This window comes from Chiloscyllium plagiosum, chromosome 2 (genome assembly GCF_004010195.1).
Source record: "Chiloscyllium plagiosum isolate BGI_BamShark_2017 chromosome 2, ASM401019v2, whole genome shotgun sequence".
NCBI classification, from domain to species: Eukaryota; Metazoa; Chordata; class Chondrichthyes; order Orectolobiformes; family Hemiscylliidae; genus Chiloscyllium; species Chiloscyllium plagiosum.
The window spans coordinates 54,397,886-54,423,541 of record NC_057711.1 but is presented as its reverse complement, the minus strand read 5'-3'; the positions used below and the strand labels follow the sequence as shown (position 1 = coordinate 54,423,541).

Below are 25,656 nucleotides of genomic sequence, written 5' to 3'. Positions count from 1 at the left end.
GCAAACTGACCTGTGTTTGGCTGCAGAATGATGATGTAGATCCTTCAAAAGAAGAAGCTGATTAAAGTGAGACATTGTGATATTTGTTATTACCTGTGCTATACCCAATCCTTTAATCTTTTCTCCGATGACAAGTTTGTATTTTTTGCTAACTTGCTCTTGTTTAGTGAGTGAAGATAGCCATTTATATTTGTCAGTTTAAACTATTTAATTTTGTGGTGAATTATCTTGCTAAATCAATTGTGCTGCAATACTGTCAAGTTGATGTGGTGTAAGTAATAAGCATTTCCTGTTTCATCATATTTTTAAGATTGAGACTAACTAAACATCACAGGTTATTTATTACACAATTTTTTGAAAAAAAAACGCAGTTGATATAAATTGGTTATTTGGGCTCCTGCCTATTTAGTTTTCCATTAAAACATTTAGATCTCAAGACAGTTTTCTAAAGAGGGAATACAAAATGTATGTTTGGAATGAGGGTGTGCATCTTAATTGTGTAGAACTTACTGGTCATTCAGGAGGTCAAAGTTTCTTCACTGGACATCAAGCAGATTAGATGACCATTTATATCTCGCTCTGCTTGAGGGACTACTACGTAGAGCCTGCTGGCACCTTCCATCTAGATGAGGAGATGGGCATGCAGCAATCAGCTTTAGATGGTGTGTCGTCTTGAGCTGCACCTTCACTTGGCCCTTGTTGTCAAACTGCTGTAGCCACGCCCTGTCCTCTGTCTAGAGTGTAGACTATGCATTCTATTCGTAATGGCATGTGACTTTGGGCAGAAGTATGAACCGAGATTCCAGGTTTTTGGGAAAGCTTGAGGCTTTCACATGGAAAGAACATTAGGTTGTTAAAAGATAAAAGCAACACTGAATACATTTAGTCATAGTAAATTTTAATTTCTGTTTAAGCCATTGTTTTGACAACTTATCAAAAAAAATCAGTTTATTTGTGGGAACCTGGTGGTGCCATTAAATAGTCTTGAGGTGCTATTGTGTGCCACAATCTGTTAACAATAAAAATACACTCTACCAAATTTAGGTTCTTCTATTGACTAAAGATCCTAGAGATTTCACTATGTTAGATTTAAGAATGTGAATTCAGTAAATATCTTCATTTGTGCATTAGCAGCTGAGAACAATTACCTTGAAAGTTGCTAAATTATTTTAAGAATTTTTCAAATTTAGCATTACAAGTCTGGCCTACATATGACTCAGGTTTCACATTATGCAGTTAACTCAGGGGCTAGGGGTGGAATATAGATATAAAAATAGAAATTGCTGGAAAAGCTCAGGAGATCTGGCAGCATCTGTGGAGAGAAATCAGCGTTAACGTTTCGGGTCAAGTGATCCTTGCTCAGAATGTTCTGGTTTACAGCATCCGCATTTCTTTTGGTTTTTATTGGATAATAGATGCTGGCTTGTTGGAGTTGACCACATTCCAAGGCTAAATAAAAAAAAGAGCTTTTGCTGAAACTAGTGACTCTGATTGTGAATTTAATATTACCATATATATGTTATCTACATTTGAATGGATAACTGAGAAATACTTGTTGAGGATGATATCACTTAATGTGCTCAACTTTCCTTTGTTGTGCAACTGAATGGAGTTGACTTGCACAGTTCTTTTGCGTATTTAGTCATAGCTAGAGAAGCTCAAGCAGTGGTTTCACTTGAGCCTTGCACCATTACTCATGCTTGGCCTCAACCATCACCTTATGAATGTGTGGCCTCACTTCACACACACTTCACAAGTACACTCCATTCTACCTCACCACCACCATTCATATCTCCTTCATTGCCCTGTTGTCAGATACCTTGACTGGTATTCAGTCCTGAATGTGAAGATACTTTCATGAGTTAAATATTAGGAAACTTGCAGCCCGTTTCTTTGCTTCCCATCATGAGTTCTGTATCAAGCCAATGTTGGCCAGTTTCCTATCTGCCCTAGAACTAATCTCATCCAAAACGCTGTTTACAAAATCTTAACTTGCACCAGCCCTGTTCACTCTTTATACCTGTGTTCATAGATGTTTATTAGATTTGTGATCTGTGGTATGTTGTGTTAAAATCTCTGATATGCTATCTTTGTAACCTCCTACAGCCTTCCAAGACCACATCCCTCTAGTTTTGGCAACTTCTGCATCTCTCATTTAGTTCACCCCACTATTGATAGAGCTTCTAGGCCATTTAGCTCTTGATCTCTGGAATTCTTTCCCTATATCTCTTCTCACTTCTCACTCTTGTCTGTGAAATACCTGTTAGGCCACATTTTTTGTCCAAGCTTCCTCCTTTAGTTCATTATTTTGTCCGGTTATGCTTGTGTGAAGCACCTTGGATTGTTTGTTTGTTAAACAAATGCATATTTTGTTCGTATTTCCATATGAGTTTGCAGTAATCGATTTCAAAATATTGTGCAAAGTTTAGTTGTAGATATGGTTCAATCAAAGATGTGTCATTGTTGAAGGAGTAAAATTCTGAATTTTCGTTTTAGCCAATCTGACAAAGAATCTGGTTCAAGTTCCGGGAGCAGCAGTGATGGAAGCAGCAGTCAATCAGATAGCAATGACTCCAGTGACTCTGATAGTGAATCTGACTCTGGCAGCCAGTCTGATTCTGATTCATCTGGTTCAGGAAGCAACACGTCATCATCCAAAGGAAAAAGAACAGTTGAGAGCAAAGTTCCAAAAACTGATGGAGCAGAGGTAATTATATAATTACTTATTCATATTTGGCTAACTTTTAATTTAAATAAAAAGGGCCTGTTATGAAGTTTGACCCTTTTCCCCCTATTCTGTTGCAGTTTTGGAAATCCAATCCAAGTATTTTAACTGTTCAGCGATCTGCCATGATCAGAAAGCAGCAACAACTACAACAGCAACAGCTTTCTTCAAACAGTTCAGAGGTTTGAAATTTAATTAAAATAAGTGGGTGCGGGGCTTTTTATTAAATCTGAGCGCATAATTATTGAATTGTGATATGACTACCAGCATGATCTTCATGCAGCAATGAGTTTGTAGCAGTGTAACACAGGAACCTGGGAATTTACAGGATTGAAGCAGAATTGTTCATTTCATATTGGAGATTAAATCATTAGCTATAGGATCATGCCAAATTTATTACAATTAAAAATTCCAAATAAAGTCCATCTTGTTTGTCTCTTTCTTGCCATTAATTGCAAATAAAAAATGAGCATTCGATATTAGGCATAATAAAAGGTCAGTAAAGGTTACTGGAATTCTGTGCAGTGCCTGTGCAGTAACACAGTTCTGTAAGAAACAGCCTGATGATAATATGGTGATATCTAACTTTGCAAAAAGTGCTCAACTAATATGGAAATGTTAATAGAGAAGTATTACTTGGGATCTTTTCTTGACATGTAAAGTATCTCCAGCACTGGCTACTCTGCCTGTCTGTCATCTCAAAAAGTCTTCTATAGATTTCATCACAGTGAAATTTGCTAAAGAACTAAAAATTACTTTTGTAATGTGACTGTGAAAATTCATTTTTAAATAAACCAACAATAATTATTATGGTTGCTCAAATTAGATTTGAGCTAGATTTTTTTGTGAATCATAGTATTAAATACATAATTATAAGTTTTATATCTCACGAATGCCTGTTTAAGATTTTTTGTTAGGCGGGAGCAATCATATCTCCAAGAAGAGTCTGTGTAGAAGTTTTATTATCATTTTACAAAATAATTTAAATTGGTCCAAGTAACATTGACTCCTCAATTGTTTTTTTTTTTGCAACTGTTGAGTACAATTTTTATTGTCTTACTTTTCAGCAGGAGTCATCAAGTAGTGAAGATTCTGATGATGATTCATCCTCTGAGAACACTGCCAAACATGTGAAACGCAGAGAGTAAGTCAGTATTTCAATAGCTGGCTCTTAGCCAAGTGGTGGCTTTTGTTATTATTCGTAGCAGGTCTGTGTTCCTTGTAAAGCAATCTTAGAGAAAGTTTGCTGAAGTCATTGTATGGCGAAAGAAATTTTGAATACAATTTACCATAGAAACACAGATAAATCCAAACAGAGATACACCAATCATTAATTAACTCTTCCCACAACGCTTTGAATGCTGTCTCCAAGAGTCAGTGCTCCAAAGATGTCACCTGAAAAGCAAATTTTCTTGCACACTGCTATTCACTCACCCTTCAACCAAGCTTAATTACCCATTTCAAAATTGATGGGGGGGGTGGAATTCAAGATGGCGGCAATCTAGAAAGATCGTGTTGCAGAGCTCTGCACCACATCGCATGGGGGACCTAACCCGCCCTACCTGATTCACTGCGATATCCTGGGATTCTAGAAAGATCATGGAGTCCCAGTAAACTGTTAGGGAACAACGTAGCTCGATTTTTGCTGTCCAGGGATGCCGAAGAAGGGAGCAGGTACGTCCAAGGCCGGGTCCGCGGCCCAGCCTTCAGGATTCTCGGGCTCAATTTCCTACCAGGTCCTGGTAAAGGAGCTCGCGAAGTCTTGCAAGCTGTTGGGGAAGCAGCTAGAGGAGAAGCTGGCTCCGATCTCTAACATGCTGCAGATGTATGAACAGCAGCTGGGACACCTCAAGAAAAGGACAGATGAGGTAGAATGCAGAGTCACAGTGGTGGAAGCTGATACCGATTCCTCCAAGGAGAGGATCCCGGACCTGGAGACGCAGGTCCATAATTTGCTTGACCAGGTTGATGACCTCAAGAGCAGAGGCAGGAGGAAAAAATATTCAGATTGTCAGTTTGCCGGAGGGTAAGGAAGGTGACTGACCAGTGGAATTTATTGAGGACTGGTTGCCGAAATTCCTTAACCTAGAGGCTGAATTGGGAAGCTTGTAGATTGAGAGGGTTCACCAGGTCATGGCGCAGAGGTCAGATCTGGACCAACGTCCTCGTCCTATCTTGATGCAGTTTCATCATTATAGAGATAAGGAGAGAATCGTGGAAGCTCCCAGAATCCAGGGGAAGGGTCCGAAGGCCCCAGTTCATGAGGGCTCTAGGATAATGTTCTTCCAGGACTTCTCAGCGGCGGTGATCCGGTAAAAAAAATCCTATGATGGTGAGAATGTGTAAAGGGTATGAGCAGGTAGGGAAATAGTTAAGTTTTGCATTTTGTGAAACAGAAGATTCAGCTAAGCATGACTTGAATCAGATAAGACCTTGCAGTAAACAATGGGATGACAATGGCATCAAGAAAAGACTGAGGGAGCTCGGGATCCAGTACTCTGAGATACCCAGCGGTGCTTCGGATCACCTGAGATGGACCTGTCCATATCTTTCACATGTCGGAGAAGGCAAGAGACATTGTGAACAAATTAACTTAATCTGAACTATTTAGTATGTACAAATAGTAGTGTTGTTTGGGTATATATCTACTTTTCTTTTGAAAGAAAGAGGAAGTTTTGTCAGGGCTTTCTTTTCTGTTTTTTAAATTGGTAATAATCTGGTCTAAACAATGCTGGGGGCTGGCTGGGATGATTACTTTCAGTTTCTAAGTTAAGTTATACCAAAGGATGGCTGGGGTACTTTTTTTCAAAATGTCTTTGTTCACATTGTTATTCCATGGTGTATTTTCTTTCTTTGCTGCTTGTGTTTGTGGTTTGGCTCTAGCTAGGAGAAGAGAAAATGGTTGGGATGGTTAGATGCCTACTTACAGGCAGTTAATGCCCGGTTCAGGTATTTAAATACCCTGGCTGCTGTATTGGCAGTGGATGTTGGGTTTTGGAATGTGTAGATGCCCCTTGGGCAGGGGGTGAGTTCTGCTATTCAGTGCCATTGGCACTTTATATATTGGGTTTTTTTTTGGTTTTTGTTGTACATGGTCTTTGATAGCTTTATAGGTTTGTTAACTGGAATGGTTTTAGTTTATGTAGTTTTTTTGTTTGATGGATCTTGCGACACTAAGGCTCAGCAATTTGTAGTTCGAGTTCCTCCTCTCTGGAATCTAAATGTTACTGCAGAAGGTTATGGCTAATCACTTGATTAAGTGGTGTATCTGGAACATTAAGGGGAGTCACTCATCAATTAAGAGGAAGAAGGTACTCTTGGGCCTTAGAAAGGAGAAGGTTGATATTGTTTTATTACAGGAGAGACACTTGGATGATAGGGAGCATTTGAAACTACAGCAGAATGGCTTTGATTGGGTTTACGTTTCATCTTTTAATACCAGAAGTAGGGGAGTGGCTATATTGGTGAGGAGGAATCTCCCTTTGAAGTTGCGAGAGTGTGTTAAAGACACACATGGGAGGTTTGTAATCATCAAAGTCCTGATAAACTGCGAAGATTATGGTGTTTTAAATGTTTACTCCGGCCCAAGCCCTCAAATTTCTCGTAGGTGCGTTCTCTAAACCGATCAGTCTCAAGTCTCGGCATGTCATCATGGGGAAGCTTTTAATTGTCATATGGATTCCATGGTAGACAGGTTGCCCAAAGGCCCCCCGATACTCTCTGTACAAACTAAACAATTAGTGGATCTGTGTGTGGAGTTAGGGGTTGGTGGACGTCTGGAAGCGTCTCTACCCGACATGTTTTTTCCAATCCATGCAGGTGTCACACCAGGATTGACTATTTTTCTGACCCCTGTGGCAACCCTGGACTTGGTGGCATCTTGTACGGTTGGTAATAGTACCATCTCCCATCATGCTCCAGTGTACCCGTTGGTTAAGATTAAGGACACTATAGTGGGCCCGAGACACTGGTGAATAGATCCCTTTATCCTTCAGGATAATAAGTTTTTATGGAGTACTTCTCTGAGGAATTTAGGGCATTCCTAGACATTCATTCAGACTCGGTTAGTAGCCCGTCCGTCCTTTGGGAAACCGTCAAACCCTATGCCAGGGGGTTAGTTATCTCCTAGGAAACGGCATAAGGACAAGCAGCAGTGTCTGCTTGAAGTATGGTTGAAGGCAGCGGAGAAGGCTTATTTTGACAGGCCCTCGTTGGCCAAGCTACACAGGATTATGACGCTCTAATTTCTGCTGTCTCCACAGAAACAAGAGTTTTGTCATGGCATGTAGGAGAAGCACCCTGAGGAAATATATGGTTTGATCATTCCTACTTGGTTCTGTATTCAGCTTTGATCTGAAATATAATACCAGATTTTTAAGAGCTTTCTGAAGGCAGTCTAACTGTTGGATTAGATAATACTTTTGCCCCTCAGTGAAACTCTTCTACAGAGACCTTCATAGGAATTAAACCAAAAGCACCTTAGTAATTTTTACATTTCATGAGCTCTCATTCTGCTCAGGGATAGTTCTGGTGCTGAGCAACAAGATCAAAGAGTTTGAGCGGTCAGAGTCACCTTGGTGTGCATGTCCATAGATTATTGAATGTAGCAGGATAGGTGGTTAAGGAGACATGAGATGCTATTATTAGTCAAAGCATTGAATGTAAGAGCAGGGATGTTATAATGAAGCTGCATATAACATTAGTTAGGCACTTTGGGAGTACTGTGTGCAATCCTGGTCACTACATGCCAGGAAGAATATGATTATACTAGAGAGGGTGCAGAAGAGCTACACTAGGATGTGGTCTGGGCTAGAGCAATTCAGCTTTGAAGAGACATGAGATAGGCTGGTGTAGATTTTCTCAGAGCAGAGAAGGCTGAGGCAGGGGATTTGATTGAGGTACAGAAAATTCGAAGGGGTGTTGACAGAGTAAATAGAGATAAATTTTTCCCCTTAGAGGGGTTAATAACCATGGGACTTAGTTTTAAGGTAAGCCACAGGAGGTTTGGAGGGCTTTGAGGAAATGTTTTGACCCAATGGGTTGTTGGCATCTGAAAGTCACTGCCTGAAAGGCTGGAAGCCGTCTAGACATTTAAGAACTATTTAGGAATGCCTTAACATACAAAGCTATGGGATAAGTGCTAAAAAATGGCATTGGAACAGATGGATATTTGACTGGTGCAAACGTGTTGGGCCAAGGAGCTTTCTTCCATGTTGTAAAATCTCTACATTATGACTCTTGTAGGAGAAAGTGAGGACTGCAGGTGCTGGAGATCAGAGTCAAAAAGTCCAGCACTGGAAAAGCACAGCTGCTTGGGCAGCATCCACAGAACAGGAGAGTCGACGTTTGATCAGAAATGATGTAGAGCTTATGTTTGAATTACAACTCTCCTGCTTCTCGGATACTGCCTGACCGGCTGTGATTTTCCATTGTCACACGTTTGATGATGACTCTGTCAGATCTGGGATTTGAGTTACATTTTCAACAAGCTTAAACCAGAAAGGTTTGAATTGTTTGTAGTGTTATGTCCCCGACACACAACATAGCACATAGGATTGAGTGAATGAATATCTGAACTTGCATGTTGCAGAACCGGTATGGATTCCTCCCAAATATCAGTTTTATGTAAGTAACTTGCTAACTAAGCTTTAAAAGCCTACCTGTTGCAAATGTATGGGTTTTACAAAGTGAGAGTGCTTTAGGAGTCATCCATTTCTGTTGACAAGAATACAGTGGAGTAGAAAAATAAGCATGGTATATTATTGGAAAAAACTATTGATATTGGAAAGAAAAACTTGTTAATATTACACGTTTATGAGGGCTAAATAAATGTTGATCTTGGCAAGTTGTTTTTTCTTGCTGCTCTCTGGGGATGAACAATGTTCAGACAGTTATATTTGTAGTCTTTTCCTACTCTTGAGAAGTTGGTGGAGGTGAACTGTATTGAACCAGTGCAGATTTTCTTATGGAGCTTCCTTAAGTGAAAAAACTATTCTAGATATTGGCCCAACAACAGTGAAGGAATTGGTCCAACTTGTCCATGCCAACCTGTTATCCTAACCGAATTTAGTCCCATTTGCCAACACGTGGCACATATCCCGCTCAACCCTTCCTATTCATATACAGATCTAGATGAGTTTTAAATGCTGTAATTGTACCAGCCTCCACCACTTCCTCTGGCAGGTCATTTCACACAAGCACTACCCTCTGTGTGAAAAAGCAGCCCCTTACGTCCCTTTTATATCTTTCCCCTCTCACCCGAAACCTATGCCCTCTAGTTCTGGAGTCCCCACCTCAGGGAAAATACCTTGTCTATATATCCTATCCATGCCCCTCATGATTTTATAAACCTCTATAAGGTCACCCCGTGGCGTCTGACACTCCGGGGAAAGCAGCCCAGCCTATTCAGCCTCTCCCTATAGCACAAATCCTCCAACCCTGGCAACATTTTTGTAAATATTTTCTGAAACCTTCCAAGTTTCCCAAAATCCAATGGAAAGGAGACCAGAATTGCACGCAATATTCCAAAAGTGGCCTGCCAGTGTCCTGTACAGCTGTAATATGACCTCCCAACTCCTATACTCAATGCTCTGACCAATAAAGAAAAGCATACCAAACGCCACCTTCACTATCTTATCTAACTGCGACTCCACTTTCAAGGAACTATGAATGTGTACTCCAAGGTTTCTTTGTTTAGCAACACTCCCTTGGACATTACCATTAAGTGTAAAGGTCCTCCTCTGATTTGCTTTTCCAAAACACAGCATCTCACATTTATCTAAATTAAACTCCATCTGCCACTCCTCAGTCCATTGACTCATCTGATCAAGATCCCTTTATAATCTGAGGTAACCTCGTTTTGCTGTCCATTGCACCTCTAGTTTTGATGTAATCTGCAATCTTTTTTTGTTTACATCCAAATCATTTATATAAATGGCGAAAAGTAGTGGACCCAGCACCTATTGTTATGGCACACCACTGGTTACAGGCTTCCAGTTTGAAAAGCAATCCTCCACCACCACCCTCTGTCTTCCACCTTTGAGCCAGTTCTGTATCCACTATTTTACCCTGTATTTCATGAGATCTAACCTTGCTAAACTAGTCTCCCTTGAGGAACCTTGTCGAACGTCTTACTGAAGTCCACATAGACCACATCTGCCACTCAGCTCTCATCAATCAAGTTCGTGAGACATGACTTTTCACGCACAAAGCCATGTTGACTATCCCTAATCAGTCTTTGCCTTCCCAAGTACGTATAAATCCTGCCCTTCAGGATTCCCTCCAACAACTTGCCCACCACTGATGTCAGGCTCACGGGTCTTTAGTTCCCTGGCTTTTCCTCACTACCTTTCTTAAATAATAACACCACATTAGCCAATCTCCAGTCTTCTGGCACCTCACCTGTGACTATCAATGATTGAGATATCTTAGCCAAAGGCACTGCAATCACTCACATAGCTTCCCACAGAGTTCGAGGGTACACCTGATCACGTCCTGGATTTTATCCACTTTTATGCGGTTTAAGACATCCAGACCACCACCTCTGTCATATGGATGTTTTTAAAGATGTCACCATCTATTTTCCCATATTCTATATCTTCTATCTCCTTCTCCACAGTAAAGACTGATGCATCTCCTCATTCTCCTGTGGCTCCACTTGTAGGCTGCCTTGCTGATCTTTGAGAAGCCCTATTCTCTCCCTAGTTACCCTTTTGTCCTTAATGTATTTATAAAAACTCTTTGGATTCTCCTTAACCTTTTTGCCAAAGCTATCTCGTCCCCTTTTTGTCCTCCTGATTTCCCACTTAAGTATCCTCCTGCTGCCTTTATACTCTTCTAAGGAGTCATTCAATCTATCTTGTCTATACCTGAAATATGCTCCCTTTTTCTTAACCAAAACCTCAATTTTGTTAGTCATCCAGCATTCCCTACACCTACCAGCCTTTCCTTTCACCCTAACAGGAATATATTGTCTCTGAACTCTTGTTATCTCATTTCTGAAGGCTTCCCATTTTCCAGCCGTCCCTTTACCTGCAAATATCTACCCACAATCAGCTTTTGAAAGTTCTTGCCTGATACCGTCAAAATTAGTCTTCCTCCAATTTAGAACTTCAACTTTTAGATCTGGTCTATCCATTTCCACCACTATTTAACACTAATAGAATTATGGTCGCTGGCCCCAAAGTGCTCCCCCACTGACACCTTAGTCACCTACCCTGCCTTATTTCCCAAGAGTAGGTCAAGTTTTGCACCTTTTCCATTTGGTAAATCCACATACTGAATCAGAAATTTTTCTTGTACACACTTAACAAATTCCACTCCACCTAAATCCTTAACACTATGGCAGTCCCAGTCTATGTTTGGAAAGTTAATATCCCCCACTATAACCACCCTATTATTCTTAGAGATAACTGAGATCTCCTTACAAGTTTGTTTCTCAATTTCCCGCTGACTATTAGGGGCTCTATAATACAATCCCAATAAGGTGATCATCCCTTTCTTATTTCTCAGTTCCACACAAATAACTTCCCTGGATGTATTTCTAGGAATATCCTCCTTCAGGGTATTCCTGAAAATACATGCAACATTCATACATGAACATGCAACTGGGATATTGCTAAAATACCCCAGTTGCGTGTTCCTAACCATACCCTGAGTTAATCTGCCTTCTCTGTTAGCTTTCAGAAACTCAAGCTTTTCTCATAACATTGTAGTATTATGAAAATTGCCCCTTGTAATGCATTTTCATTTTTCTAGTGAAGACTGGCAGATGTCTGGGTCTGGTTCTGAGGCGGAGGAGGAAGAGCGAGAGAAAAGTACCTCAGGAGACAGTGAGTCTGACTACCAACCCCACAACAAAGTAAAAAGCAGGAAACCTCAGAACAGGTAACCATTTAAAGCTCCAGTTATTAAATCCCGCCACGTTTGACTAAATAGCTCAGTCATCCAGCAGATAGATCACTTCTCTGTGCTGCTAACCAACCTTTACTGAGACATCATTAATGGTCCCAGACTCGGGGGACAAAAGGGTTTTTCACTACATTGTTCACTTTATTTTGGCACTTCTGTGTTAATTAAACTTGTGTCAATGTCAGCTGAATGCAAAGTTGTGCATGAATATTATACCCTCTCCAATGGTTGGTGGAGGTTCTGATAGTCCAGCTTTGGAGCTATGTCAAACAAGGAACTAAACCTTGCAGAGATGATGGGAAGAACAGAAAACTTCGAATTACTTGGTAGTACCCAACTTGAATTTTGTTGAAAGTTATGTTGTTGAAGCTTTTCCTCTTACATTTATTAGCTCAAATTCAAGAATGCCAAATTTAAAACAAGCACAATTTCTATTACAGCAGAAAGGGGAACTGATTGATATACAAGTCGCCTGTACTCGACTGAGGAATCGTCAAGTACATGAGTAATTCAAAATGAGATGCAAAGCTTGAACATATCCCTTTAATTTGCAAAGAATTGGTTTCTGCACATGCTTATATTACTTAACACAAGTATATATGAGCCACATTGAGCTGGGCTATTTCTTTTAGATTAGTTATCTGTGTAACAATTAGTACACTAAGGATGGTTCAAGTACCTCCCATATTCTTGTATTAATCTTGAGTGCAGAACAAAAAGCTTCAACAACATATTCTCTTTTTAGCAATATGCAAAAGAAAATGTATAGTAAGGTGTACGATAGTTCATATTATTTAATTTGTGATTTTCAGTGCTGGCAGATTTATGTTTAAAGGCGTATAATTTATGTGCTGTTGATAAAATATTTTCTGGAATTTTTATGAATTTGAGGAAATGTACGAAAGGGAAATCTGGTAGACAGTTAATGTTCAAAAGTTAATAGCAGACTCCAAATTAGCATCCTTTGAACGGGAAGGTAATGTCATTGGACAAGTATTCCAGAGCCTTAGAGTAGTGCTGTTAGGGTCGAGAATGTGGCTCTGGAAAAGGGCAGCAGGTCCGGCAGCAGCAGGAAAATCGACATTAGCCCTTCATCAGGAACCAGTCCACAACATCGTCTCCATCACGTGACATCACTTCCGCCCCCATGGACACTTCTGTTGGCCCCACTTGCACCCCCATTGTTGATTTAGATTAATTTCTTACAGTATGGAAACAGGCCCTTCGGCTGAACAAGTCCACACTTGTAACCCACCCAGACCCATTACCCCTGACTAATGCACCTACACATTCCTGAACATGATGGGCAATTTAGCATGGCCAAATCACCTAAAACCTGCACATCTTTGGATTGTGGGAGAAAACCGGGGAACCCGGAGGAAACCCTCGCAGACACTGGGAGAATGTGCAAACTCCACATAAACAGTCGCCCGAGGCAGGAATTGAACTCGGGTCCCTGGCGCTATGAGGCAGCAGTGCTAACCACTGAGCATCACTTCTGTTGGTGATGTCACTCCTGATCCTACAGTCATGCCCACTGAAGTGATTGTCTCTGCCCCCATACCCAGCTCCAGCCCCACCCCAGGTCCTAGCTCCCAGCCCTGCCATGTCTTTACTATTTCCCCAGACCTCCCCTTCTCTGAGGATGAACGTTCAGTCCTCAGCAAAGGCCTCACCTTCATTCCTTTATGCTCCCAGATGAATGAGTTCGACACGCTCTATTCTTGATGAAGGACTTATGCCCGAAGCGTTGATACTACTGCTCCTCAGATGCTGCCTGACCTGCTGAGCTTTTCCAGCACCACACTCTCAGCTCAGACCTCCAGTATCTGCAGTCCTCACTTTCTCCTAGTAATGCTTTTAAGCCATGGTTTTGCATCCCACAATAGCAGATGGCGAAACTTAAATTCATTAAAATCTAGAATTAAAATTGTTGTAAAAACGCATGCAGTTCATAAGTTTTTTTTTTAACAGAAAACAGCAATGGCAAATTTGCAAAGCCTTTCTTGCTAACGTATGGGGGCATGATGGCAAAATTGTGATTGCTGGCCCTAAGATAAGACAAAAGAAAATGTCTGATATAGTGATGGTCTGTAAGGTATAATTCTGTGAATATGTCCCAGACACTCACATCGCTCAGTAGCATGTCAAATACATCAGAGGTGGTGGATCAATAATACACAGTTGGCAGAGATTGTCTTGGGAGTCCTCAATATAACTTTGGGTCTCATGGAGGCTCATGGTATCAAGTCAAACAAACATCCTGTTGAGACGCCTACTGACTGAGCTAGATGTGTCTTGAGTGGCATAGCTGCTTGACTGGGTTTGTGGCAGGTGGTAATTCAAAAACTTACTTGATCTTGTCCTTACCAGTCTGTCTGTATACAGATGTACCTATCTAAGGCAGTATCCATTGCACTGTTCTAATGGTTGAGATGAAATCCTAGTTTCACATTGAGGGTATCCCATCTAGCAATCTAAGTTGGGTGTCCCTTAAGCTCTGCCAGCTGCCATCATCAGCATTGTATTCAGCTACTGTCTATAACTTAATGGACCAGCATATTCTCCTGCAAACCAAGGGATTAACCCTGGTTCAGTGATAAGTGCAGGAAAACATGTCAAGATCAGCGGCACGGTGGCACAGTGGTTAGCACTGCTGCCTCACAGCGCCAGAGACCTGGGTTCAGGTGACTGACTGTGTGGAGTTTGCACATTCTCCCCGTGTCCGCGTGGGTTTCCTCCGGGTGCTCCGGTTTCCTCCCACAGTCCAAAGATGTGCAGGTGAGGTGAATTGGCCATGCTAAATTGCCCGTAGTGTTAGGTAAAAGGGGTAAATGTAGGGGAATGGGTGGGTTGCGCTTCGGCGGGTCGGTGTGGACTTGTTGGGCCGAAGGGCCTGTTTCCACACTGTAAGTAATCTAATCTAATCTAATCTAATCTAATCTAATCTAATCAGCACCAAGCATACGGTGCCAAATTGGTGAAGCTACAACACAAGACTACATCTGGCGAACAGCAGAAACAACATGCAATAATCAGAGCTACGCAATCTCACTATCTGTGGTCCTGCCAAATTCATTTGTGGTTGGTGATGCACGATTAAACAACTTACAGGAGAAGAGGCCTCCATAAACATTTCCACCTTCAAACTTGGGCACATAATGTAAAAGACAAGTCTGTAGCATTTGCATCTGTCTTCAACCAAATGCAGATTACAGTCTAGTTGCCACAATGTAAAAATAAAATGCTGGATAAGAGGATAATGAGGCTTGGAGGGGGTCAGGTTTTAGGAATAGTGGATAAAAAGGTTAAAGCTAGCAATACAGTTATAGAGGTCTACAGCATAGAAGGTGGCCCTTTGGCCTTTCGAATTGTACAGAAAGTATCCGCTAAAGTCAGCAGGATAGATTGAAAAAATATCATCTTAGAAAATGCAAAGGAAAGCCTTGGTATCATTAAAGGACCAAGTCTTAGATAGCCAAGGGTCTCAGATAAAATGCTCATGAAAACAGATTAGTGAAGACCACACAAAAGTAAAATTAATAAGTTAAATATGTAAAAAAAAGTAATGAAGTGAGACTAACTAGGCAAATGAGACTCAGTGGGGCAAGCAGTATAGTGAATTTTTTAAAAAGGGCACACTCAGAAAATGAAGGCATTGGAGAAGAACAGGAACATCAGAAATACGGAGCAAAAGCAGACTGTTCGACCCATTGACTCTGTTCTGCCGTTCAACTAGATTGTATCTACTGGAATGTTAGATGTACGTAAGCATAGAGGAATTGATGATAGAGACAATCTGCTACTTTTAGATCATGAGCATGTAAAGAATTGATGGGAAAAGACATTGAAGACCTGTGTGTTAAGGATGACAGGACAGCAAAACTGGAGAAAGAAAACATTTGGAGCTGTCAGCTAGACTAAATTAGATTAGATTACATTCCCTATAGTGTGGAAACAGAGCCTTCGGCCCAACAAGTCCACACTGACCCTCCGAAAAGCAATCCACCCAGACCCCTTCCCCTACATTTACCCCTGACTAATGCACCTAATGCTATGGGCAATTTAGCATGGCCAATTCACCTTTGGACTGTGGGAGGAAACCCACACAGACATTGAGAGAATGTGTAAACCCCGCACAGTTGCCAGAAGTTGGAATCAAACGTGGGTTCCTGGCACTGAGAGGCAGCAGTGCTAACCACTGAACTATAAAATAACTGAAATCCGGAAAAGCATTAGGAAGTGATTGGATCTCTGCAGGAGACAACAAAAGAATTGAGTAACTTGTGTAAAGGAGACTTATGCGAGATAGAATAGTGGCGCATGTTTTGAGGATTGTAGTCTCATCCCATTGGAGAAGAAGGCATGTTTCCACAAATGTGAAGAGAATTATATTATAACATTTGATCATGATTTGTTTAAGGAAATGATTAAGGTCAAAGCAAATAGATTGAAAGTTTGTGCAGGTCATTTTATTGGCTGGAATCAGTTTTTTTTAAAGAAGCATCATGAAACTAGAGAGGCTACGACAGATCAGTGTTAGGCAGAAGAAGCATACAAAACCACAAGAAGTGTACACCTGCCCTTTGAATTAGAACAAAAGTGACTGGGTGAACTGGCAAAAGTTGTTTGAGGTATTGGAGATGATACAGTTGATTGGAGAGATTTAAAAAGTGAGTGCATCACAGTACACAAAACAGACTTCTACAAATGGTACAGTGCTGGATGGGGGTGCAGGCGGAGGGTGGGGTATGTTGGATGGTGTTGGGGGCGGGGCCTCTTGCGCTGTGTGCTGCTGCAGTCTCCTGAACGGGGAGCAGATTTTAAAAACTCCGAGCCCCAGAGGAAAGGCATTTAATTGATTAACAGAATAATCGATTGTCCAAACGAAACAGTGCCCCCTCATCTCGTTTGGATAATTGAGGTTCCCCTCTACATAGATCCCTGAAAGTTGCCATCCAGGTTGATAATGCTGTCAAGAAGGCATATGGTGTGTTAAGTTTTATTGGTAGAGGTATTGAGTTGTCGAGCTGTAATGTCATGCTGCAACTGTACAAAACGCTTGTGCGGCCGCACTTGGAATATTGTGTACAGTTCTGGTCGTCCCATTTCAGGAAGGATGTGGAAGCATTGGAAAAGGTACAGAAGAGATTTAGCAGGATATTGCCTGGTTTGGAGCGAAGGTCTTATGAGCAAAGGCTGAGGAACTTGAGTTTCTTCTCGTTGGAGAGAAGAAGCTAAGAGGGGATTTGGTAGAGACATACAAGATGATTAGAGGATTAGATAGGGTGGACGGTGTGAGTCTTTTTCCTAGGATGATGACGTCAGCTTGTACGAGGGGGCACACCTGTAAATTAAGGGGTATAGATTTAAGACAGATGTCAGAGGCAGGTTCTTTACTCAGAATGGTAAGGGTGTGGAATGCCCTGCTTGCAAATGTAGTTAACTCAGCAACATTAGGGGCATTTAAACAATCCTTGGATAAGCAAATGGATGATGATGGGACAATGTCAGGGGGATGGGCTGACATTAGTTCACAAGTCAACGCAACATCAAGGGCCGAAGGGCCTGTTTTTAAAAAAAAAATCTTATTCAGTGGCAGAGTAAGCTATAGGGGCCAAATATTCCTCTTCATTCATGTGTTCATATGTTATGACAAGGTTGATAGAGGGCTCGTATGAATCTGGATAAGGTGGTTTATTCAGAGGGGAAACTAATTAAAAGAATAAAAACTGATAATACCTTCTTGAAATGTAAAATGGAAGAGAGCAGTCAAAGTGAACGTATATCCCTTGGAAAATGAATCTGGAAAGATTGTTATGAGGAACAAGGAAATAGCTGAGCAGTTGAATAGATATTTTGCATCAGTCTTTATGGTGGAAGTTACTTTGAAATGCCATTACTACTGAAGAATACTGGGAGTGGGGAGTGTGGAATTAAGTATCATCTTTAGTGTAGTAGTGTTGACAAACTAACAGGGCTAAAGACAACTAAGTCTCGCTGGTCGTGATGCCTTGATTCCAAGCATCCTAAAAGGAGCTACAGAGAAGGTGGGTGTGTTGGTTTTAATTTTCCACAAATCCTTTGATTTGAAGTACCAGAGGGTCGGAAACTGCCAATGTGACACCAATATTCAAAAAAGGAGAGAGGTAAAACATGGGTAACCATAGGATGATCAACATAATATTCATTGTTGGAAAAATGTTGGAATTAAGGAAGTAACAACAACATATTTGGTAAGTCATAATTTGAGTCAGCATGGCTACATGAAAGGGAAATTGTATCTCTCTAATTTATTAGATTTTATCGAGAGAGGCTGGTAGGTATAGGAAATGCTGGGTGACTAGAGAAATTGAGGTTTTTGTTCAGAAAAAGAAGAAAGCATATGTCAGATATAGGCAGGAGAGAGAGAGTGAATCTTTAGAAGAGCATAAAGGCAGTAGGAGTACACTTAAGGGGGACATCAAGAGGGCAAAAAAGGGTCATAGCTTTGGTAAATAGGGTTAACAAGAGTCCAAAGGGTTTTTTTTTTTTACAAATACATTAAGGATGAAAGGGTAACTAGGGAGAGAATAGTGCCCCTCAAAGATCAGCAAGGCAGCCTATGTGTGGAGCCGCAAGAGATGGGGGTGATATTAAACAAGTATTTTCCATCAGTGTTTACTGTGGAGAAGGACGTGAAACATACAGAATATGGGGAAATAGATGGTGACATCTTGAAAAATGTCCATATTACAGAGGAGGTGGTGTTGGATGTCTTGCAACACATAAAGGTGGGTAAATCCCCAGGACCTGATCAGGTGTGTCCTAAAGCTCTATGGGAAGCTAAGGAAGTGATTGCTGGGCCCCTTGCTAAGATATTTGTATCATCAAAAGTCTCAGGTGAGGTGCTAGAAAACTGGAGATTTAAGAAAGGTAATAAAGAAAAGCCAGGGAACGAAAGACCGGTGAGCCTGACATTTGTGGTGGGCAAGTTGTTGGAGGGAATCCTGAGGGATACGATTTACATATATTTGGAAAGGCAAGGACTGATTAGGGGCAGTCAACATGGAAATCATGTCTCATGAACTTGATTGAGTTTTTTGGATAAGTAACAGAGAGGATTGATAAGAGTAGAGCGGTAGACATGATCTGTATCGACTTCAGTAAGGCATTTGACAAAGCTCCTCGTGGGAGACTGGTTAGCAAGGTTAGATCATATGCAACACAGAGAGAACTAGTCAAGTGGATACAGAACTGGCTCAAAGGTGGAAGACAGAGGGTGGTAGTGGAGGGTTTTTCAAATGCGAGCCTGTGACCAGTGGTGTACCAGAAGGATCTGTGCTGAATCCACTACGTTTTGACATTTATATAAATGATTTGGATGTGAAGAAAGGAGGTATAGTGAGTAAGTTTGCAGATGACACCAAAACTGGGGGTGTAGTGGACAGCGGAGAAGGTTACCTCAGATTACTATAAGACATCGGAGCGGAAGTAAGGCCATTCGGCCCATCGAGTCCACTCCGCCATTCAATCATGGCTGATGGGCATTTCAACTCCACTTACCCGCATTCTCCCCATAGCCCTTAATTCCTTGTGACATCAAGAATTTATCAATTTCTGCCTTGAAGACATTTAGCGTCCCGGCCTCCATTGCACTCTGCGGCAATGAATTCCACAGGCCCACCATTCTCAGGCTGAAGAAATGTCTCCGCATTTCTGTTCTGAATTTGCCCCTTCTAATTCTAAGGCTGTGTCCACGGGTCCTAGTCTCCTCGCCTAACGGAAACAATTTCCTAGCGTCTATTACAATGGGATCTTGATCAGATGAGCCATTGGGCTGAGGAGTGGCAGATGGAGTTTAATTTTGATAAATGAGAGGTGCTGCATTTTGGAAAAGCAAATCAGAGCAGGGCTTATACACATACCTGGGGAGTGTTGCTGACCAAAAAGACCTTGGAATGCAGTTCATAGTTCCTTGAAAGTAGAGTCGCAGGTAGATAGCATAGTGAAGAAGGCGTTTGGTATGCTTTCCTTTATTGGTCAGACCATGTAGGAGTTGGGAGGTCATGTTACAGCTATACAGGACATTGGTTCGGCTACTTTTGGAATATTGCGTGCAGTTCTGGTCTCCTTCCTATCGGAAGGATGTCGGGAAACTTGAAAGCGTTCAGAAAAGATTTACAAGGATGTTGTCAGGGTTGGAGGATTTGAGCAATAGGGAGAGGCTGAACAGGCTGGGGCTGTTTTCCCTGGAGCATCGGAGGCTGAGGGGTGATCTTATAGAGGTTTATAAAATCGTGAGGGGCATGATAGAATAAATAGACCAAGTCTTTTCCCTGGAGTGGGGAAGTCCAGAACTAGAAGGCCAAGGTTCAGGGTGAGCGGGGAAAGATATAACAGAGCTAAGGGGCAACTTTTTCATGCAAAGGGTGGAATGAGCTGCCAGAGGAAGTGGTGGAGGCTAGTACAATTACATCATTTAAAAGGCATTTGGATGGGTATATGAATAGGAAGGGTTTGGAGAGTTATGGGCCAAGTGCTAGCAAATGAGACCAGATTAGGTTAGGATATCAGGTCGGCATGGACAGATTGAACTGAAGGTTCTGTTTCCATGCTCAATCAAGAGTCAATAGAGGGGAACCAGTAGATTTGACTTGGATTGCCAGAAGGTGTTCGACAAGGTTTTCACAAAAGATAAGAGCCCACGGTGTTGTAGGTAGTAAACTGACATTGGTAGAGAATTGGATAATGGGCAGGAAATAGCAATTGGGGATAAAGAGTTCCTTTTCGGATCGGTGACTGGTCTACAGGGATCAGTACTGGGACCACAACTGTTCACAACTTAAATGACTTGGAGGAAGAAAGCGGAACTAATGTAGCTATATTTACAGGTGGCACAAAAATATGTGGAAACGCATATTATGAAGTGGATAGGACCAGTTTACAGAGCGATATTGATAGGTTAAGTAAGTGGGCAAAAGGTTCTTAAATGGATATAATGTGGGAAATGGGTTGTCAATTTTTGAATGGAGAGCAAAAGAACAGTATTATTTAATCGGAGAAAAGCTGTAGGAACCTGCCAAATGAAGGGAGTTAGGGACACTTGTGCGTGAAACACAGATAGCTACACAGGCGCAACAGGTAAAATGGAAATTGCTGGAGAAACTTGGGTCTGGTGATATCTGTGGAGAGAAAGCAGAGTTAATGTTTCAGGCATAGTGACCCTTCAGAAGAAGGACTCTGAAGAAGGGTCACTTGCCTTGAAATATTAACTCTGCTTTCTCTCCACGGATGCTACCAGACTTGCTGAGTTTCTCCGTCAATTTCTGTTTTTGTTGCAGATTTCCAGCATCTGCAGTTATGTTTTATTTACGATTAATGGAATGTTGTCACTTATATCAAGTATGGAGTATTGGAATATGAGAATAGGGAAGTCTTACTGCAACTCTACAAGGTGCAAATGAGAATACATCTGGAGTACTGAGAGCAGTTTTGGTCCCCTTATTTAAGGAAAGATATTTCATTGGAGGCAGTTCAGGCAAGATTTACTCGGTTGATCCCTGTTATGGAGGGATTGTCTTCTGAGCTTTGCTCCTCACTCCGGGACTTGCTCCGCAACTCATTCCCTTTGTTTCACCTCCATTCTCCAGGTAGGGTAGTTTAAGAAAGAGAAAAGAGGAAAAACAAAGAAAGGAAAAGGAATTGGCGAGCAGAGAAACTCCAACTGGAGCGTCTTACTCTGCTGTCTTCTTGCATTGAGGGCGTAGTCTCAGAATAAAGGGGCACCAATTTAAGATTGAAATAACGAAGAATTTCTTCTGAGGGTTGAGTGTCTTTGGAATTACTCATCACAGGGAGCTGTGGGGATAGAGTCCTCCTGTATATTTGAGCAGAGTCCTTCTGTATATTAAAGGCTGAGATAGATTCTGGATCAGGAGGCGAATCAAGGGCAGTAGGGAAAAGGTAGGCAAGTGCTCGTAAGAAATATCAGTTCAGCCGTGATCTTATTGAATGGCAGAGCAGGCTTGATAGACTGAACAGTCTACTCCTGTTTCTATTTCTTTTGATCTTGCAGATTTGTACTCAGATGTTGCAGAGAACTTCAGATAAATGATTCAAACTCATTTAACCTGAACAGGACAAAACTGTAAGCTAACAAAATGTTTTGAGTTACAGATGTTCTAGGATCCAAGCAAGTACAGCAAACAGCATAAGTTTTATTTTAAGCCCAGTTCTCGAAATCTGAAGCTGGGACCTCATGGTAGGAACATCAAGGATGACAGTTTTAGTTTTCTGTCTTTATTTTGTGGGCAGTGTGGTGTGCTGGAGTCTGGAATGGAATCCCTCCGATACTCTGTCTTAGTGACTGTTTCTCATGTGAGATTCTGTGCTGAGGTGCTTGAGCACTGGACCTAAATGTTGCATCTCCCAGCACCCATACACACTCTCAGGAGCAGAAACCAACCAGATTTTTGCCCCTTGCAAACCCCATTATCTTTCAGAAAAGGATAAAATAGTAATTTTTTTTAACTTCAAGAATAGGAATGATCATCCATCCAAGACTAGGGTATCATCTGCAGTGTGCTAGTCAGGATGGGTTAAAATGGATGTGGAGGGAAAGGATTAATTGCCTTTTGGAAAAGATTAGTCGTCATTTCCAAATGAAACCTGTGTAATGTGTCAAATGTGGTTGTTGATTCAGTTAATCTATTCAGAAGTTAGTTTTTCCCAGGTTTTGTTTTTAAGAAAAGCTTGTTTTGGAAAAATAAGCTGTGTCAATAATTTAGATTTTTTCTTTTTTGCCAAGCTTTACATTCCACATTTTCAAAGTTTTTGACTTGTCTGCTCTAAGGATTGAGCATTAAAAGATGCTCTGAGTATTTGTAATTTCTTTCCAAGTTTATTTTTGAGATTAAAATATAGGTCATAGAGTACTTATTCTTAACTAATTAGAATCCTTTGTGTTTTATGTTAAGGTGTCTCCTTTTGGTTAAAGCAAGTTAAACCCCCTGGATCAAGGGTTCTATAGTCTTATAAGTAATGCAAGGTGTTTGGTAAGAAGCAGGGTCACTTTAATTGTATGTCTTGCAGACTTGTTTTTAAAATAAAATGATGTGAATGTTGAAGATCTGAAATAAAAACAAATTGCTGGAAAACTTCTGTCTGGCAGCATCTTTGTCGAGAAAAAAATGTTAATGTTTCAAGTCTAATATAACTTCAAGTCATATTAGAGTCGAAATGTTAACTCTACTTCTCTCTTCGCAGATGGTGCCAGACTTAACTTATTTGGAATATAATATGAAGGTAAGGATATCTTTACTAGAAGAATTAAGAGAAAAGTTTATTCCTTTTGCCTAGCTATTTATGGATGTTGTAAATTTTTATTCATTTGAATTACATTTCAAAACAACAATAAATTTGAAATAAAAAAAACCATGTTTCTCACCAAGCCCGTACTTCTGTTATGGATTCTAACTTCCTGGGGACAAGCAGTCACCCATGGGTTAACAACACCATGGTCCCCAAAACGTTTTTCAAAATTACATGCAGTTAATCATTCTTCAAGAATACTGATTCAATCAATCAATCAAGCTATCAAAAAAAATTGATCATCTACAAACCGAGAACTGTCAATTTCTGCTCTTCAGATCCTACATTGTTTTTCTTTTAGCAAGTTTTATGATCTCTGTAAAGATCAGGAATGTTTTAATTTTTTTGGAAATCTGGAACCCAGGTATGTAATAAAAATGGTTCACAGTTTAAACAAAATTCCTTTATAGTACTAAAATCGAATAATGAATTCTAATAATACTCAATTTTTAATAGTTATGCTAAAATGTTCAAAGTACAATGCAGGCAGTTACTTATTCTATAAACCACAACCTATTAACGCATCTTTCCATTAGGCCAGTTTGATTTATGCCCCAAAAATCTAAGTCAGGTATTCATTCGAAATTGGAAGTTTAACATCTTTGTCTGAGTATTATTTCAAAGGTTTCCATTAGTACTGAAATATCTTGCCCCTTCTGCTTACCAGTGCAAGGTTCTCCTTTTAAGTCTCCTTCAATCGTTCCAAAGTTGCAGCCTTTAGGACATTGTGGACATTACTAGAGTGTTACATGTCGACAGCATGGGTCAGACCTCTCCTGGTTCTAATATTTAACTTTGGCATCTTGCATCGAGGAAATCTCTCCTTCTGCTCAATTTAGAAAATCCAGAAGTTCAATTCATTGTTTGGAGTTCTTTAGTAAATAGTTGTATTCCCACCAAACAGCATATAGGATTTCAGCTGATCTTTATTGAAATAAATATGTCATGCAGCAAGCTTGTTCTAAAATGATACCTTAAATTGCTTGCAAGATATATTCCTGTTTTAGATCAGAGCCATATCTATGAATCTACTAACCCCTATAAAGTCGCTATAGTCTTACCAGATTACAAGGCTGCTCTTTCATAATAGAGAGAGATGATTGGTTTAATGTGAGGGTTACTATGCCTGCGCTGAGGGAAGAGATGGAGAAGGTGTATCCTTCATGATAATTTCAGCCAGTATACCGGCTCTGCATACCGGCTAGACTGAGCTAACTGACCATCAGACTCAAATTACAAAAAGGCCACGTGGCCCTTCAAGACCATTTCACCATTCTTCATGATCATGGGTGATCATCCAACTCGGTAGCAAATTCTTGTTTTTTCCACATGTCCTGTGATAATTTCGCCCCAATTGCTCAATCTAATGCCTCCCTGAAGTCGTGCAGTGATTTTGTCGAGGCTCACCACTCTGAGTGAAGATGATTTCCTCATATCAGACTTAAATGATTTAGCCATATCCTTAGACTGTGTCTCCTGGTTCTGGACTCCCCTGTCATTGAGACATCCATTCTGCATCTACCCTGTCTAGTCCTCTTAGATTTTTGTAGCTTTCTATTGGATCCCCTTCTCATTTTTCTGATCTCCAGTGTATATAATACTAACTATGGGTGGTCAGAAGGACTTTAAACTTCTGAGTTGGGGGGAAGGGAAAGTGAAAGCAGCAGGGAGTATGGAGTTAAATGGAAAGATAAGCAGCAGGATAGCATGTGTGCAGGCGGATTTAAACTTGAGGCAGACTGGGAATGCAGCAAAAAGGAAGGATAACTTAGGACATCTTATGACTTCCAATATCTCTAATGATAAGAAAGTTAGCATTAAGGCACTTTACCTGAATGCTCATAGCATTCGTAACAAAGCAGATGAATAATGGCACAGATCATCGTGAATGATTAAGATGTGGAAGCCATCACAGAGACGTGGTTACAGGGGGGTCAGGACTAGCAGTTAAACATCCAAGGATTTTCAACTTATCGAAAAGACAGGGAGGCGGGCAGAGGGGGCAGGGTGTCTTGTTAGTTAAGAACAAAATTTAAATCTATGGCACTGAATGACATAGCGTCGGATGATGTGGAGTCTGTGTGGGTGGAATTGAGGAACCACAAAGGCAAAAGACCATAATTAGAGTTGTGTACAGACCTCCTAACAGTGGTCAGGACCAGGGGCGCAACATGTACCGGGAAGTAGAGAAGGCATGTCAGAAAGGCAAGGTCACGGTGATCATGGGAGACTTCAATTTGCAGGTGGACTGGGTAAATAATGTTGCCAATGGATCCAAAGAAAGGGAATTCATGGAATGCTTACAGGATGGCTTTTTGGAACAGCTTGTCATGGAGCCCACAAGGCAGCAGGCTATTCTGGACCTAGTGCTATGGAATGAACCAGACTTTATAAAAAATCTTAAAGTAAGGGAACACTTAGGAAGCAACGATCATAATATGGTAGAGTTCAGTCTGCAGTTTGAAAGAGAGAAGGCAAAATCGGATGTAATGGTGTTACAGTGAAATAAAGGTAATTATGAGGGCATGAGAGAGGAACTGACGAAAATAGACTGGAAGCAGAGCCTAGCAGGGAAGACAGTAGAGCAAAAATGGCAGGAGTTTGTGGGTAAAATTGAGGACACTGTACAGAGGATCAGCCCCAAGAGGAGAAAGATTATCCGGGGAGGG

General features: G+C 41.0%; 1 protein-coding gene across 2 annotated transcripts in view; it reads left to right on the top strand.

Moving 5' to 3' along the window:
* chd1 (chromodomain helicase DNA binding protein 1) overlaps positions 1–25,656 on the top strand; it is a 193,716-nt gene that overhangs the window by 76,846 nt on the left and 91,214 nt on the right. Inside the window, exons 3-6 of one of the 2 annotated variants that reach the window (XM_043709925.1) lie at positions 2,497–2,707; positions 2,806–2,907; positions 3,796–3,869; positions 11,483–11,611. In XM_043709925.1, coding sequence (XP_043565860.1) covers positions 2,497–2,707; positions 2,806–2,907; positions 3,796–3,869; positions 11,483–11,611 — 516 coding nt within the window. Of the gene's footprint in view, positions 1–2,496; positions 2,708–2,805; positions 2,908–3,792; positions 3,870–11,482; positions 11,612–25,656 lie in introns of both variants that reach the window. The other variant, XM_043709918.1, reaches the window with a different exon arrangement.